General features: G+C 36.9%; 1 protein-coding gene across 3 annotated transcripts in view; it reads left to right on the plus strand.

The window, feature by feature from the left end:
- Positions 1 to 962: 962 nt before the first annotated feature.
- The window catches only part of RC3H2 (ring finger and CCCH-type domains 2), a 46,361-nt gene continuing 32,284 nt past the window's right edge, over positions 963 to 15,039 (plus strand). For all 3 annotated transcript variants that reach the window (XM_068551922.1, XM_068551924.1, XM_068551923.1), the window contains exons 1-4: positions 963 to 1,181; positions 8,878 to 9,175; positions 11,437 to 11,554; positions 14,289 to 14,522. In XM_068551922.1, coding sequence (XP_068408023.1) covers positions 8,945 to 9,175; positions 11,437 to 11,554; positions 14,289 to 14,522 — 583 coding nt within the window. In that variant the 5' untranslated portion in view covers positions 963 to 1,181; positions 8,878 to 8,944. The remainder of the gene's footprint in view (positions 1,182 to 8,877; positions 9,176 to 11,436; positions 11,555 to 14,288; positions 14,523 to 15,039) is intronic.

Genomic DNA, 15,039 nt, shown 5'->3' on the forward strand with positions numbered 1-15,039 from the left:
ATAGTTTATAAACTACTTTTCCATATGTCTTCTAATTTGTGGTGGGTTTACTTCCATAAACGCTTTTGTTGGACATCCAGTTTCACATTGGAAAGTGACTTGAGTTTAATTAAAATTCATGGACATTTTCTTAACCTGTGTTTTTCAGTACCTCATCCGTAACAGAGTACATAGTATCTGCCTTTTAGGATTATTTTGATGAGCATGTGAAACAAGATAGTAAAATTAAAAATTTTATTACGTAACTCAGGACCTGGCACATAATATAGTCGACTAATGTATTTCCCTGATCCCTATTCCCAGCCTGCTTCTTCATCTATAAAAACAATAAATTCTACCTTGCAGTTTACTATGAAAAGAAATCCTTCAACAAATATTTATTGAGATATTGACGCCAGAATTTGTGATTGAATTTTTATCCCTGCCAGCTTCTGAAGAGCACAGAATTCTCTCTTTAACAAAGAGATAAGGCGTTAGTGCCAGGCAAACGAATTTTTTTTTTTTTTATAAAATAGGGAGATTGCTTGGCACCTATGTGGAGAGACTGAGGGATCCTGTCAGCATTTAATTATGGGAGAGTGAGTACAATATAATACAGATGCCTCAGATTATGCTCAATCCATACCACGCCTTCCACAGTGGGAGTCAGACACTGGCTAAAACCAGTGTCTAGGAGGCTGGCTCGAGGCGCATATGAATGTACAGGGAGTTTCCCATCAAGCCCTTCGGCTTGCCCAGGCCTCCTAACAGCACCTCCCACAGTGCTCCAGAGCTCCCTAGTCACATGAAAGGGTGGCTCTGTAGACCCGAGGAAAGCTGATGCGCAGTCCAGGGGGCGGGGGTACTACGCTTCCCTTCCACCTCCCCAACTCCCGGTCAGGCGTGATCTCGCGTGAGGTGGGGAGTATCTTCTCGCGAGAACTAGGTCGGGATCCCTCCAGGTCCGCCTCCTTGGTGAGGAGGAGGAGAAGGAGACGGAGGCGGAGGCGGAGGGAGGAGGAAGCCCCGTCGCGGCCTCCGCCGCCGCCAACGGGGCTGTCCCTGTACCTCCCGATGGAGTTTGAGGCCGTGAAGCCGCCGCCGAGCTCTGCCCCGGCGAGACGAGGCGCCTCCGTCGCCGAGCCGCGCGGTCGCGGGGCTCCCGGGAGCGGCCCTTAGCGACCCCGCCCGGTCCCCCTCAGGTAGGGCGGGGGCGGGCACGATGCGGCTCGGGGCCAGCCTGGGTCCCAGGTCCCCGGCGGTCGGGCGGGTGACCGGTCTCAGCCCGGGGTCTGTGCGTTGTCGTCGCCGGTGCCCTGAGGGTAGGGAACCGAGGGCCGCACCTGACACCCGGACCGGGCCCGGAGTCTCGGGCCGGAGGAGGCCCCTCGCCCTGGTAGGGCTTTTTCAGTACCAAGCGCCCGGCGCTAATGGCCACCTCCGGTCGACACCGGCCGAGGGGCCGCTTCTGCCCCTAAGGAACCCATGCAAGCAAAGACCAGGCTTCCCTCTCCCTTTTCTACACCAGTTAGTAAGAGTGGGGTTGGAGGAGGTCCTCGAAACCAAGTCCTCTCCTGGCTTTTCGGCTTTCTGCCCTGGGGCTTCCCGAGATCCTAAAGCAGGAATGGTGGAGGCGATCTGAGTGGTAAATAGGGACCCCGGCTAAACAATGCCCTGGGAGGGCTTAACCTCCTGGGAGGGAGAGGGCCGGACCAGAGTGGTTGCACAGTGGTTGTGACGGAGCAATGGCGTGAAACAGCCAGGGAATTCTGCTATGGTTTTCTTTCCCTCCTTCATTTTTCCTTCTTGGAGAAGCCTCTTAAGGAGACTCTTCCACCATCTTAGAAGAATGGTAGAAAGCATCTTTGTTTCTCAGAAGCAGCTCTACTTTTCTCTGTTCTTAGCTTTCAGGAAGGAAGAAGATGGGGGTAGCTGTCATTTCCATCCTTGGAATCACAGAACAGTTTAAGATACCGGCAGATAGAACCTTGACATCAAAATAGCCTCAAGTAATCACTGACATAAAGTAGCTCTAATTTCATGATTCCCACCCTCTTTTTTTTTTTTTTAAAAATAACTACCTAGTTCCCTTTTAATTCCTAGTCTCCCCTTAGCTAGGCCCCTTTTTAATTCCTACTCTCCTCCCACCACCTGTGTTAGAATGGCTTTGTATCCCAAATAAAGTGCTTAAGTAATCTTTTTTCTGTGTTTGTATTAGTCAAACTTTTACGTTCCCATAGGAACTTTTGATTAACTTGAGAAAGTTAATGTTGCTAAACTAAATTGATATAATTATACCCAAAAGCAAAGAAAGAAGTATTTTAGTTAGCTTTGTGCAGCCTGTTTATAGTTAAACATACAAATTTAGTTGTGGCTTCTCGAAACATTAAGAAGACTTCATGGATTCTTTTATCTGTCTAAAAAGCCACACCACTGTTCTAACATAACATCCCTTTCTTATGTTGTTTACTTCCACATTCAGTTCTTGAAGAAATCGAGGCCGTTACATCCTGTCAAAGACCATCTTTCAATATTGCCATTTTTGTTGATTTGGAGATTGATGTTTTCCAAATTTTTAGAGTTTGGAAAATAGAAGGACAAAATGTTAAACATACATTCCAGATGTGTTTAGGAAAAGCAGATGTTATAATTCAAATTGGCGCCTATTTGAGGATTTAATTGCAGTCGTGTTCATTAGGGGATTCTTTGAGTTACTCCTGATCTGTTATTACTGTTGGGTTAACCTGACATGTAAGAAGACTTATGTTCTTTGTTCATATGTTTTCATTAATTCATTTTCTGCTTTTGTAATTTGCTGTGTCTTCCAGTTTGAAAAAAGTCAAAAAAATTCTTTTGGGAGGGAAAGCATTTTTCTTTACACAGAATTTTATATTCAGAAATAGAACTTCCACATTGTGTGCAATATCAAATAATGATAAATAAACTTACAGTAAGATCTTATTATAATAAGTACTTGTTTATTGTTTTGGTTGGACTGGGTTGAAGTTTCATTTTCTATTGATGGAAAAAGGAAGCATGTAGTAAAATAAAGCCAGCTGAAAATTTAAAATAATGTTTTGCACCTAGTCTCATAAATGTTAAGTTACATCTTTATGATCGTCAGGCTTTTTAGTTTTATGAAAACCTTCCTAAGTGTAGATGTAACTTTAACCTCAAATTCTTAATAAAAATTAGTTTTGAGTATTACTTTATAATTTTAAGGACTCTAGAGTTGCACAGTCCAACACTAGCCAATAGCCACATGTGGCAATTGAGCGCTTGAAATGCGGCTGGTGTGAATTGAGATGTGCTATAAGTGTAAAATACACACCAGATTTCAAGACTTAGTCCAAAAAAAAAGAATTTAAAATATAATTTTTTATATTGATTACATGTTGAAATGATATTTTGGTTAAATTGGGTTAAATTATTATTAAAATTAATTTCACCTGTTTTTCCTTTTTTTAATGTGACTACTAGATATTTTATTTTTTCTTTATTTTTTTAAATCTTTATTGGAGTATAATTGCTTCATAATACTGTGTTAGTTTCTGTTGTACACCAAAGTGAGTCAGCCATATGCATGCATATGTCCCCATATCCCCTCCCTCTTGAGCCTCCCTCCCAACTACTAGATATTTTAAATTGCTTGTGGCTCACATTATATTTCTACTGGACAGTGCAGTTCTAGAGTACTGCTCTTCCAAGAAATAAATTATCTGAATAGAAGTAGGTGTATGAAACCAAAAATTTCCTGACAGAATGTCTTCTTATAATCAGAATAATCAAAAGGCTAAAGACTTTGATAATATGAAGGGTAAATTTATCCAGTGGCCATTATTTGATAGGCAGAAGTGAGTAATTAAGTTATATCTCAAAAAAAGTACTTTTCAGGTAGTCATCACTAAAATAGCAAAACTTTATTGGTTACATTAGTTAAAATAGAAAATTATCCCATTACTGTTCTAATAGAAGACATTGAAAGTTAAATGTCATACTTATTAAAAAACTGAGTTCAACCCCATAGTGGATTTTAGAAGTAAAACTTGAGTCATATATCTTTCATAACATATACTGAAGCACATATAATAGCAGTCTTTAACATTGTAATTTAGTTCCTTTTTTCCAGTCCTTTTCATATGTTTGAATGCTGAGTTTTAGAATTTACAGATTATTTTCATTGGTTTTGTTTGTTAGTTTTATAGGTTAAGGTCTAAATTGTACCTATGATGCTTTTTTTTTTTTTTAAAATATTTATTTATTTATGGCTGTGTTGGGTCTTCGTTTCTGTGCGAGGGCTTTCTCTAGTTGTGGCAAGCGGGGGCCACTCTTCATCGCGGTGCGCGGGCCTCTCACTATCGTGGCCTCTCTTGTTGCGGAGCACAGGCTCCAGATGCGCAGGCTCAGTAATTGTGGCTCACGGGCCTAGTTGCTCCGCGGCATGTGGGATCCTCCCAGACCAGGGCTCGAACCCGTGTCCCCTGCATTGGCAGGCGGATTCTCAACCACTGCGCCACCAGGGAACCCCGATGCTTTAAATATAATTTTTTAAGTCCAAAACTAATTATTTTTAAGGTTTCTGAATTGAGAAGTACTGTTACAGTCCATTTCAGTAGCTTAAGTTTCTCACATGGGTGAACTAAAATGAAAACAATGTTTTAATTAACAGACCTGAGCCCTAATGTTTACATCTTTATAAAGAGAATTGTGAAATACTGTATTTTTTTTATTATACAATAGTGAACGGGGCATAAACCTTACTCTGACATTTTAAAATCAAGTTTCATAGTCCTGAACTGAGTGCATAATATCATGGTGGACTAAGAAAATGAAAGTACTTAGCTGATAAGCAGTTTGCCTTTAATAAAGCAATTTCTAATTTGCATCATACAGGAGGTGTCTATTACTCTTCCTGTTTTATGAATTAGTATGCATTACAAGGAACTTATAGCCTGAAAAATTACTTGAGTAAAAATCTGTTTAAGGTCTCCTCTCTAATATAGCATTTCTCACTCCTATGCTTTATCTTGTTATTCTTCAATTTTAGTAACTAGTAAATGAAATGACTTAATACAAATAATTTAATTTGAATGTTTTTCTTAAGTAGTCCCTTTATATATCTAGAGGTATGGGCTTTTTAAGCCATTTTATCTCAATTTGAGATGTTTTGGGAGTATCTTTAGGATGGATACCTACTTTACTGTTAAATATAAATGTTATTAGCAATTTAAAACTTCCATAGTTTCAAGTAAGTTACTATGGCATGTATTAGTATAAACCTGCAAGTTTTACACATCAATATATGTTATTAGCTTGCTATGGGTCATTTAGATGCTTTTTAAAAAATTATAGAGACAGTAGGCTATCATTTTTGATAATTATAAAAATATTTTCTAGGTAAACATTTACAAAGTGCCTTTGAAAGGAATGAAAGGTCAGTTTTGTCATCACTAATTAAACATTTCAGTGTTTCAGACAAAATTTTATTTTGTCTTTATCATAATTGAGGAATCTAGAATTTATCAACAGTGGTACTGAGGAAAAACATTTTAAAAAGTCAAACCGTTTCTTATATCTTACCAGGAAAGTTCAGTTTGTAATTTTCCTGTCAGAAAGTTAGAATCTGACACATAGCAGAAGGAGAATTTGACAAATTTTTTTTACTTTCAAAGGTATTTATTTGATTTCTACTAGAAATTAAATTTCTCAGCATTAATTATGTTAAAACAGCTGGTGTTCTTAGACCTAGAAACACATATGAGATATTACAACTATCAAGTGTATTCCTGAATAATTTGAAACACTTCAAAACTAGTAGGTGAAAATATGAAAGACAGCATTTTTATGTTTAGTTCAAACTGAAATGGCTTTTCTCCCCCCACTGATTAACTTTAACGTAAAGCATTTCAGGATGATCTTGGAAAACTAAACAAGGAAAGAGTATTTGCTACTAGTTTCCTATTACCCAGTGGCCCATGGTATCCTAACCCACAGAATTAGCATTTCCAAACAGGTGGCCATTAAGAAAAAAATAGATAGAGTGTCTTGTTTTGATAAATATTTTATCAGTTCAAGTTATTAACTAAATTAGGGCTCTCAGCACTAGATTTAACATAAAATTCATCCTTCCTTAAAGGTCTTTTCCTTGTATAATTCGGCAGCCTAGAAGACTAAACATTAAAAATGTTGGATAGTTTCAAGGAGTGATGTGTTCACCTGCTCAGTGCTCATCTCTGAAGTTGGAAGCAAACTGTTTTTAAGATTGATGGCATTGACAGATCTGGAAATGTGAAAGTGAAATGTGTAAAATAAAGTAAACGTAATTTGCAAGATTTGGGTAGTTTATAAATAAAGATATTAGATACTTTGCATCAGAGCTGTTTGAGGAAAAGTTTGTGTAGGTGCTTTTTACACAGCAAGTTCTGTAATTCATTTTTACCAAGGTATTTTTTAAAACCTTAGTTTTTTTGAACATAAAAAGCACAATAAAGGTTAATAGAATTCCTCATTTGAGTGTGGGGTTATTTGAGAATCAATTATACACTTTTCTGTCCTGAATCTGATTACATTTTTAAACATCTGATTTCTGTGGCACTAATATATTTGGATTGGTAAACATTCTTATGAAATAAAGTATTGGCTGATAATTGCCCTAAATACCTAGATTTTTTGTTCACCAGAGAGCATCTGTCAGACTTATATAAGTTTTGAATTGGAAGATGCAGAAAATTTGTGAAATGTAGAGTGTTCAAGTTTGGGATCTAAAGATTTTATTTTTTTTATATATATATTTTTAAAATTACTTATTTATGTATTTATTTTTGGCTGTGTTGGGTCTTCGTTGCTGTGCGCGGGCTTTTCTCTGGTTGCGCAAGCGGGGGCTACTCTTCGTTGCGGTGCGCGGGCTTCTCATTGCGGCGGCTTCTCTTGTTGCAGAACACAGGCTATAGGCACGCGGGCTTCAGTAGTTGTGGCACATGGGCTGAGTAGCCGTGGCTAGCGGGCTCTAGAGCGCAGGCTCAGTAGTTGTGGCGCACGGGCTTAGTTGCTCCGCGGCATGTGGGATCTTCCCGGACCAGGGCTCGAACCTGTGTCCCCTGCATTGGCAGGCTGATTCTTAACCACTGCGCCACCAGGGAAGTCCCAGGATCTAAAGATTTTAAATTAGAGGTTTTGATACTAAATATTTTATTAAAAATTATGGAACGTTTTAATCTTAGTAATAAGAAAAGAAAAATCACTGTCATTTTTTTCCCTGTGTGCCTTTTAATCATATGCATATATAAAGATAGAAATTTAAACAGTTGACCCTTGAATAATGCTGGGGTTAATCCACATATAATTTATACTTGTCCATCTGTATCCATGGTTCCTCTGCATCTGTGGATTCAATCAGCCATACTCCGTAGTACTGTAGTATTTACTACTGAGAAATATCTATGTATTTACCAAATGTAAAACCGATAGCTAGTGGGAAGCAGCCTGGGAAGCAGCCGCATAGCACAGGGAGATTAGCACAGGGAGATCAGCTCTGTGCTTTGTGACCACCTAGAGGGGTGGGATAGGGAGGGTGGGAGGGAGGGAGGGAGACGCAAGAGGGAAGAGATACGCGGATATATGTATATGTATGTATATGTATAGCTGATTCACTTTGTTATAAAGCAGAAACTAACACACCATTGTAAAGGGCTTATACTCCAATAAAGATGTTTAAAAAAAAAGTATTATAAAAAAAAAAAAAGAAAATTATATGTGTATAAGTGGACCTGGACAGTTCAAGCCTGCGTTGTTGAAGGGTCAACTGTATTTTGCTGTTTTTCTGCTTAGAGTTATTAGATAAGAATATTATTTTATTCTTCAACATCTTGCTCATTGGACCTGGCAGTTTTTGGTTATATATATATATAAATATATCACTAACTGATACGTTTTGTCAGAAGTATTGTAGGGAATTACATTCAACATTTGTATTTTCTTCTTTTTTTTTTTTCTTTGGCACTGTTTTTAAGGTTAGCATCATTCTTTCATTTATGGACAAACGGCTCTATCATTAACAGTCTTCTCTCATACTGTTTCAGTACCTTAGTTAGCCTCATAGTCAAGTCCTGACCAGAGATTTCCTCTTTTGTGAAACTGCCAAGGTGAACTATCCTTGACTGACTTGGTCATTCAGGTGGCAAAGCTGTTCCTTCACTCCTGACTCACTGTGATTTTGTTTGGATCAATATTTCCAGAGTTCACTAACTCTTAGGTCATACCTTACTATGCTTGGGGGTAGTAGATATCCAAGGTAAACAATTTTTTTTTTTTAATTAACAATCCAAAGTAATTTGTTTTTCTAAAAATGAAATTGTGGAAAGTTAATCTGTTTATTTGATGTGGTCATTAAGAAAAATACATGAAAGCTTTGATGAGCAACTGATATAAATATGCTGTCAGAAGGAGCACTTAGGATATTGTTTCTACACAAAAAGGTTTCAGAAATTTAATTCAGCAAATAGATTTAAAGAAAAAGATGTTCAAAGCATATAGCATTATTCAGAATTGTTTTAGGTTTTGGGCCTCCCTGGTGGCACTGTGGTTGAGAATCCACCTGCCAATGCAGGGGACACAGATTCGATCCCTGGTCCAGGAAGATCCCACATGCTGCAGAGGAACTAAGCCCGTGCGCCACAACTACTGAGCTCACGCCTAGAGCCCGTGCACCGCAGCAAGAGAAGCCACCGCAATGAGAAGCCCGCACGCAGCAATGAAGACCCAACACAGCCATAAATAAATAAATTTATTAAAAAAAAGAAGTGTTTTAGGTTTTGAAGCTGTGATGGTTGACTTAAGCAGTTAACTCTTGAAAGGTGAATGATGAATATATGGTTAATTCTTACTTTTGTCCATTTCCAGCTTACAAAACACTACCCAGCAAAATAATGATCTGCTAGACTGCTAACCCGAGCATCCAGCTTCCACAATGCCTGTGCAGGCAGCTCAATGGACAGAATTTCTGTCCTGTCCAATCTGCTATAATGAATTTGATGAGAATGTGCACAAACCCATCAGTTTAGGTTGTTCACACACTGTTTGCAAGACCTGCTTGAATAAACTTCACCGAAAAGCTTGTCCTTTTGATCAGACTGCCATCAACACAGACATTGATGTGCTTCCTGTCAACTTCGCACTTCTCCAGTTAGTTGGAGCCCAGGTAACCTTTCAGGATTTTACGTGTTTGGTATAAGTAATAATTATAGAACTTTGTTCATTAAGGGGTACAAAGTATGTTGAGGGATATTTGAGACATAAAAAATACTCAATATACCTGATTTTCATTATTGTATTCCACAAATGATTTTCTTTAGATAATGTCATAAATCCTTATGCAAAACTGTAAATTGCATATAGTTATATACTTTTTTGTATTCAGTGCTGTGGTCAAAAGTTATGTTTTTAAGTGATTTTGGTGGATAAGAAACATTTTTGTATGAGCATACATAAATATTTAGTCATTAGGGTGCGTGAAAAGAAATGTAATCAAAGCTTTGGCCAGAAATCAACCATCTAGAACCCTTAAGTGGAGGTTTTTTGGTTTTCTTTAAAACTTCACTTGACTTTTAGGATGATACTATAAATGAGAAAATAGGTCTATATAGGTATATATTCATATATAAGATGTGTATATAGAAAACCAATTTCTAGAGTGTCAGTAACAAATTCTGCAGTTTCTGCTTATGCTCATATGCTATAAAAATAGCATGTCTTATCATTTTACTGAATCAGCAAGACCCTAGATTTATAATAATTTTCATTTAATGAGGGCCTACTTTGTGTTAGGTATGATAGTAAGCAGTCCACATCTATTATTACTAGTTCTTGTCATAGTTCTTCAGGTAGTTATGATCCCCATTTTACAGGTGAGGAAGAAGATGAAATTCTGTACCTCATGTACTACATATTAAAGCAAGAAAGTAAGGATTTTTCTGATTAATCACTTCTTAGAAAATTCAATGAATTTAAATACTCCATTCCTTTAGTGTCTTGATATTTGAGGTTTTCCTTTTTCCTTTTAAAGCACATTTCTTTTCAGTGTTCATAATCCAGTTAGACACTCTGAAATCAAGATGCATCTATTTATCAATAGTGTGTCATAAATTAACTGGCAGTTTTTTCCTTAATGGTGCATAAAACAATGGTGCCTCTTGCAAACAATGGCATCTTAGATCCAATAAAATACTGTAGATTATTTGTAGTAATACTAGCTATCATTTAGAATCTGCTATAGGTCAGGTATTGTGTTTTTTCACTTATAAATGTTCTCTCGGTTGGTGCTTAAATTATCTTGCAGGTCTTTACAATGTGACTTCTATTACCTTTTCAACCTTATCTCCTGCTCTGTCCTCACTCTTTCTGCTTAAGCCACACTGGCCTCCTAACCAATTGTAAGACGTACCAAACTTGTTCCCACCTGAGGGCTTTTTCAGTGACTGTTATTTTGCCTAAGATACTCATTCTCTCTCCTCTTTCAAGTCTATATTCAAATGTCATGATTCCCAAGGAAGCCTATCCTGACCACCCCTGTTAAAATTGCAATCCCCCTCCAACACTCTCAAATCCCCCTTATCCTTGCTGTATAATTTTTACTGACCACCTTCTATCATACTATATATTTATTTATTTTTTTAAAAAAATTATTGGCTGCTTCCTCTTTACTAGAATGTAAGCTACACAAGGGCAAGATATTTTGTCTGTTTTGCTCACTGATAGATGCCTACTTCCTAAAACTGCTTGGCATGTGGTAAGCACTCCATGAATATAAATATTTGTAGAATTAAATTGAATTTTCATAATGGCACTGTGGCATAGGGATTTTCATCTTCATTTTGCAGATAGAGAAACCATGACCTGGAGCAGTTAAATAATTTACTCAAAATCATTTGTAGAAGTTGCAGAGCTGCCCAAGGTTTTACCCAAGTTTTGACCTTTCATTGAGAACAAGGGGGGGACAGACCATAAACAATAAATATAATAAGTAAATTATATAGGAAGCAGGTGCCAAGTGGTAAGGGGAAAAAAGTTCTTGCCTTTTTTTCCTACTTTTTATTTTGAAATACTTTTTTAATTGCAAAAAACAGTACACAGAGAACCTGTTAACTTTCTGCAGCTTCCTCTAATGTTAACATTTTTCAAAGTTATAGCATAGTTATCATCTCCAAGGATTAACATTGATACATTGTACAATTGACTTCCTCCTTTTTTCCTCTCATTAATTCACCCAGCCCATGCTATTACGTGTGATATCCTTGGTTCTTGGAAAGCAGATTGGCTAGGTGTTTGGCTTTAATTTTACTTAAACTACTTTGATTGTCTCTGTATTAGAAGTTTACACTCACCAAGATTATTATCAAATATAAAATAAACAATTGCATGAACTGGATGAATGTATTTCTTCAGTTTTTCTTTGTTTTTTAGGTACCAGATCATCAATCAGTAAAGTTAAGTAATTTAGGTGAGAACAAACACTATGAGGTTGCAAAGAAATGTGTTGAGGATTTGGCACTCTACTTAAAACCACTAAGTGGAGGTAAAGGTAAGTTCATAAAAAAGTATTTTTATGGGTGAGTAGGACTTGGTAATACATTAATTTTGGAAGACTTGATGTTGATACCCTATTAAATAATTTTGAGTTTTGATAAATGAGTTTGCTTAAAGAGATCATGGAAATCTTTTTGATTGAGAACATTATACTATTTTCTAGAGATAATCAATATTGTTATTAATTTAAGAATTCATCAGACATACTACATATTGAGATTTATACAATTTTTATATTCACTGATTAAACTAATGGTGCTATAGCAGAATATTAGTTTTAATGAATCCTACTAAGACAATTTCATGTATTCATTCAGTCATTTATTAAATTTTCTGGAGCACTTACAGTTAACTTACATAACTTACAGGTTAGGGTCTTCATGGAGCCCACAGTCTATTGGGGAGATAGGCATATTAAGCTCAGTAAGTTAAGTGCTGAGACAGAAATGGAATTCTCTTCTGTTTATCACTGCATCCTCAGTAGCTAGCAGGTCATAGATGTAATAAAAAGTTGTTGAGTGAGTGAATTAATCAAGTATTTATTTTGTATCTGCTCTGTGCTTTCCACTGTTGGATATTTTGGACACGGTGACTTCCTTGAGAAAGTTATCCTATCTACCTCATTCATTCATTGAACAGATACTTAAAGAGCATGTCCTAAGTACCAGGCACTGTTTTGGTACTTGGACTACATTAGTAAATACGTCTGCCCTTACAGCATTTATGTTTTAGAAAAAGGAGAAAGTATAATAAAAAATAAGTATAATAAAAACAAATTATATAGTATGTTATAAATGATAATTGCTGTGGAAAGAAAACAGTATAGTTAAATGGATCAGAAATGTCAGAGTGAGGGGAAAAGGGTGAGTTGCAATTTTAAACAAGGTGATTAGTGTAGACCTTGTTAAGATGGTAGCTTTCGAACTTGAGATGAAAGAGGTGAGGTAGTTAACCATGTAGGTTCCTGGGAAAAGACTGTTCCAGGTAGAAGAAATAACAAAGTCCCCAAGGCATGCCTAGTGTCTTCAAAGAACAAAAACAGGAGAATGTACCTGGAGTAGGGTGAGTGAGGGGGAGAGCAGTATGAGATAATGAAAAGAAATGGTGAGGCCAGATGATGTATAGACTTACGGGCCATTTTAAAGACTTGAGCTTTTACCTTGAGTGAAATTGGGGAGTTACTCTAGGATTTTGAGCCAGAGGAATGACATGATATGACTTATGGTAAAAGGGTCACACTAGCTGCTCTGTTGAGAATTCAGTGTAGAAGGACAAAGGGAGAACCAGGGTATTGGTTAATAGGCTGATGGGAGAAGGTTAGTGGAAGTGGAGGTAGTGAGAAGTGGACAGTCTGGATGTTCTTTGAAGGTAGAATCAAGAGAATTTCCTAAATTATTGGATGTGGGTATGAAAGAAAGAGCAGGGTCAAGTATGACTCCTGAGTTTTGGGGCCTGAGCACCTGGAAAGAGAAGTTACCATCAACTTACGCAAGGAATACTGCAGGGACATCAGGTTTAGATAGGAAGATCAGGAGTTCAGTTTTGGTCATGTTGAATTTGAGATGTCAAATCTTCACTTGGATGCTGTTAGGTAACCAGTGGATATATGTTAAGGAATGAGGTATAGGAACTGTAATTTTGGGAGTCATTGACATATAGGTAGTATCTAAAGCAATAAGACTGGATGAGATCACCTAAGTAGTGAGTATAGATAGAGAAGAAAACAAAAACTGGGTCCTAGGCCGTTTAACATTAGGAAGTCAAGAAGAAAAGATGAAATCAGCAAAGAAGACTGGAAAGGAAGAAGGAAGGAAGAAAATTAAGAGACAGGGGTGTTCTGGAAGCCAAGTAAAGAATGTTTTTAAAGGAGTTAGGAGTGATCTGTGTTGAGTGCTCTTGAGAGGTCAGATAAGATAAGGATTGAGAATTGACCATTGATTTAGCAAAGAGGAGGTAATTGTTGTTATGAGAAGAGCAGTTTTGGTCAAGAGATAGTGGCAAAAACTTGATTGGAGTAGGTTTTAAAGATTGTGAAGCAAGGATTTGGAGATAGTGAATATAGACAACTCTAGAGGATTTGCTGCAAAACGGAGGAAAGAAATGGGGCAGAGCAGGTAGGGGAAAAGGGATGAATAAAAAGATTTATTAATTTTTTAAGATGTATGAAATAACAGCATGCTTGTTCTTACTGTATGCTGATGCAAATGATCAAGTAGAAAGGGAACAATTGATGATGTGGGAGAGAGGGAAGAATTGCTGGAACAATATCTTTGAATCTGAAAAGGGAATAGGATCTAAGATTTCGTCATTAAACTGTGTTCTAAATGTCTTATATAACAAAACAACAACAACAACAAAACTAGAGCTGTTGTTAATCATTACATTTAGATTTTTTTCATTTATTTAGCTCTAAATTTATCTTCAGTAGTTTTAGTGAAGATGAAGAATAGACTAAATAAACCCAAATAACTCTCTTTTGTGGGACGCACATAGCCTAGAGAATAGGATACCCAAATAAAATTCGAAGTAACTAAAAATTAGGCTCCAATTACCACAGAGTAGTAATAAATGGACAAAATATTCATTGTTAAAAAATGAAAGTACCTTATGGGGACTGATTAGGAACTGTGGCTTAATAGTTAAATACTAGATATTTTCATTAAATAGATAATGAAATTTGACTTGTCTTTTTTGATTGAAAAAAACTGTAGTTTCCTTTTTTCCTAAAGGTGTAGCTAGTTTGAACCAGAGTGCACTGAGCCGTCCAATGCAAAGGAAACTGGTGACACTTGTAAACTGTCAACTGGTGGAGGAAGAAGGTCGTGTAAGAGCCATACGAGCAGCCCGTTCACTTGGAGAAAGAACTGTAACGGAACTAATATTACAGCACCAGAACCCTCAGCAATTGTCTGCCAACTTATGGGCTGCTGTCAGGGCTCGAGGATGCCAGTTTCTAGGGCCAGGTAAGATAGATCACTGTCTTGCCTTTCTTACTGGCTATCAGAGCTAGAGGATGCCAATTTCTAGGAGTAGGTGAGAATACTCAGATTTATACGTACAAATATTGACATAATTAAAGATAAATTACTTTTTATTAATCATAATTTATATGATAAACAGTATGATAGTGTTTTAGAATGAATTTCTCATTTCTTTAAGAAAAGTGACATAGATCCAATTTTACAAATTAGAAAAGTGAGTTAGAGAGTAGGCCTAATAATACACAGGTAGTAAGTAAAGAAAAGTAAACCTTTTTATGAAAGAAATTAAAAGTTCATGATTGTCTTTAAAATTGGGAAACAGAAATTATTAGAAAAAATAAGAATCACCAGGGGATGATTCCTTTATAGTTACCATCATCTACATTCTGTTTAAAAAATCTTTACCTCTACCCAGGTTATGAAGTACTTTCCTGTGTTATCTTCTTGAAGCTTTATTGTTTTGCCTTTCTGATTTAGAACTATAGGCTAGGAAATTTAT

This window comes from Eschrichtius robustus, chromosome 10 (assembly GCF_028021215.1).
Source record: "Eschrichtius robustus isolate mEscRob2 chromosome 10, mEscRob2.pri, whole genome shotgun sequence".
In the NCBI taxonomy this organism is placed as follows: domain Eukaryota; kingdom Metazoa; phylum Chordata; class Mammalia; order Artiodactyla; family Eschrichtiidae; genus Eschrichtius; species Eschrichtius robustus.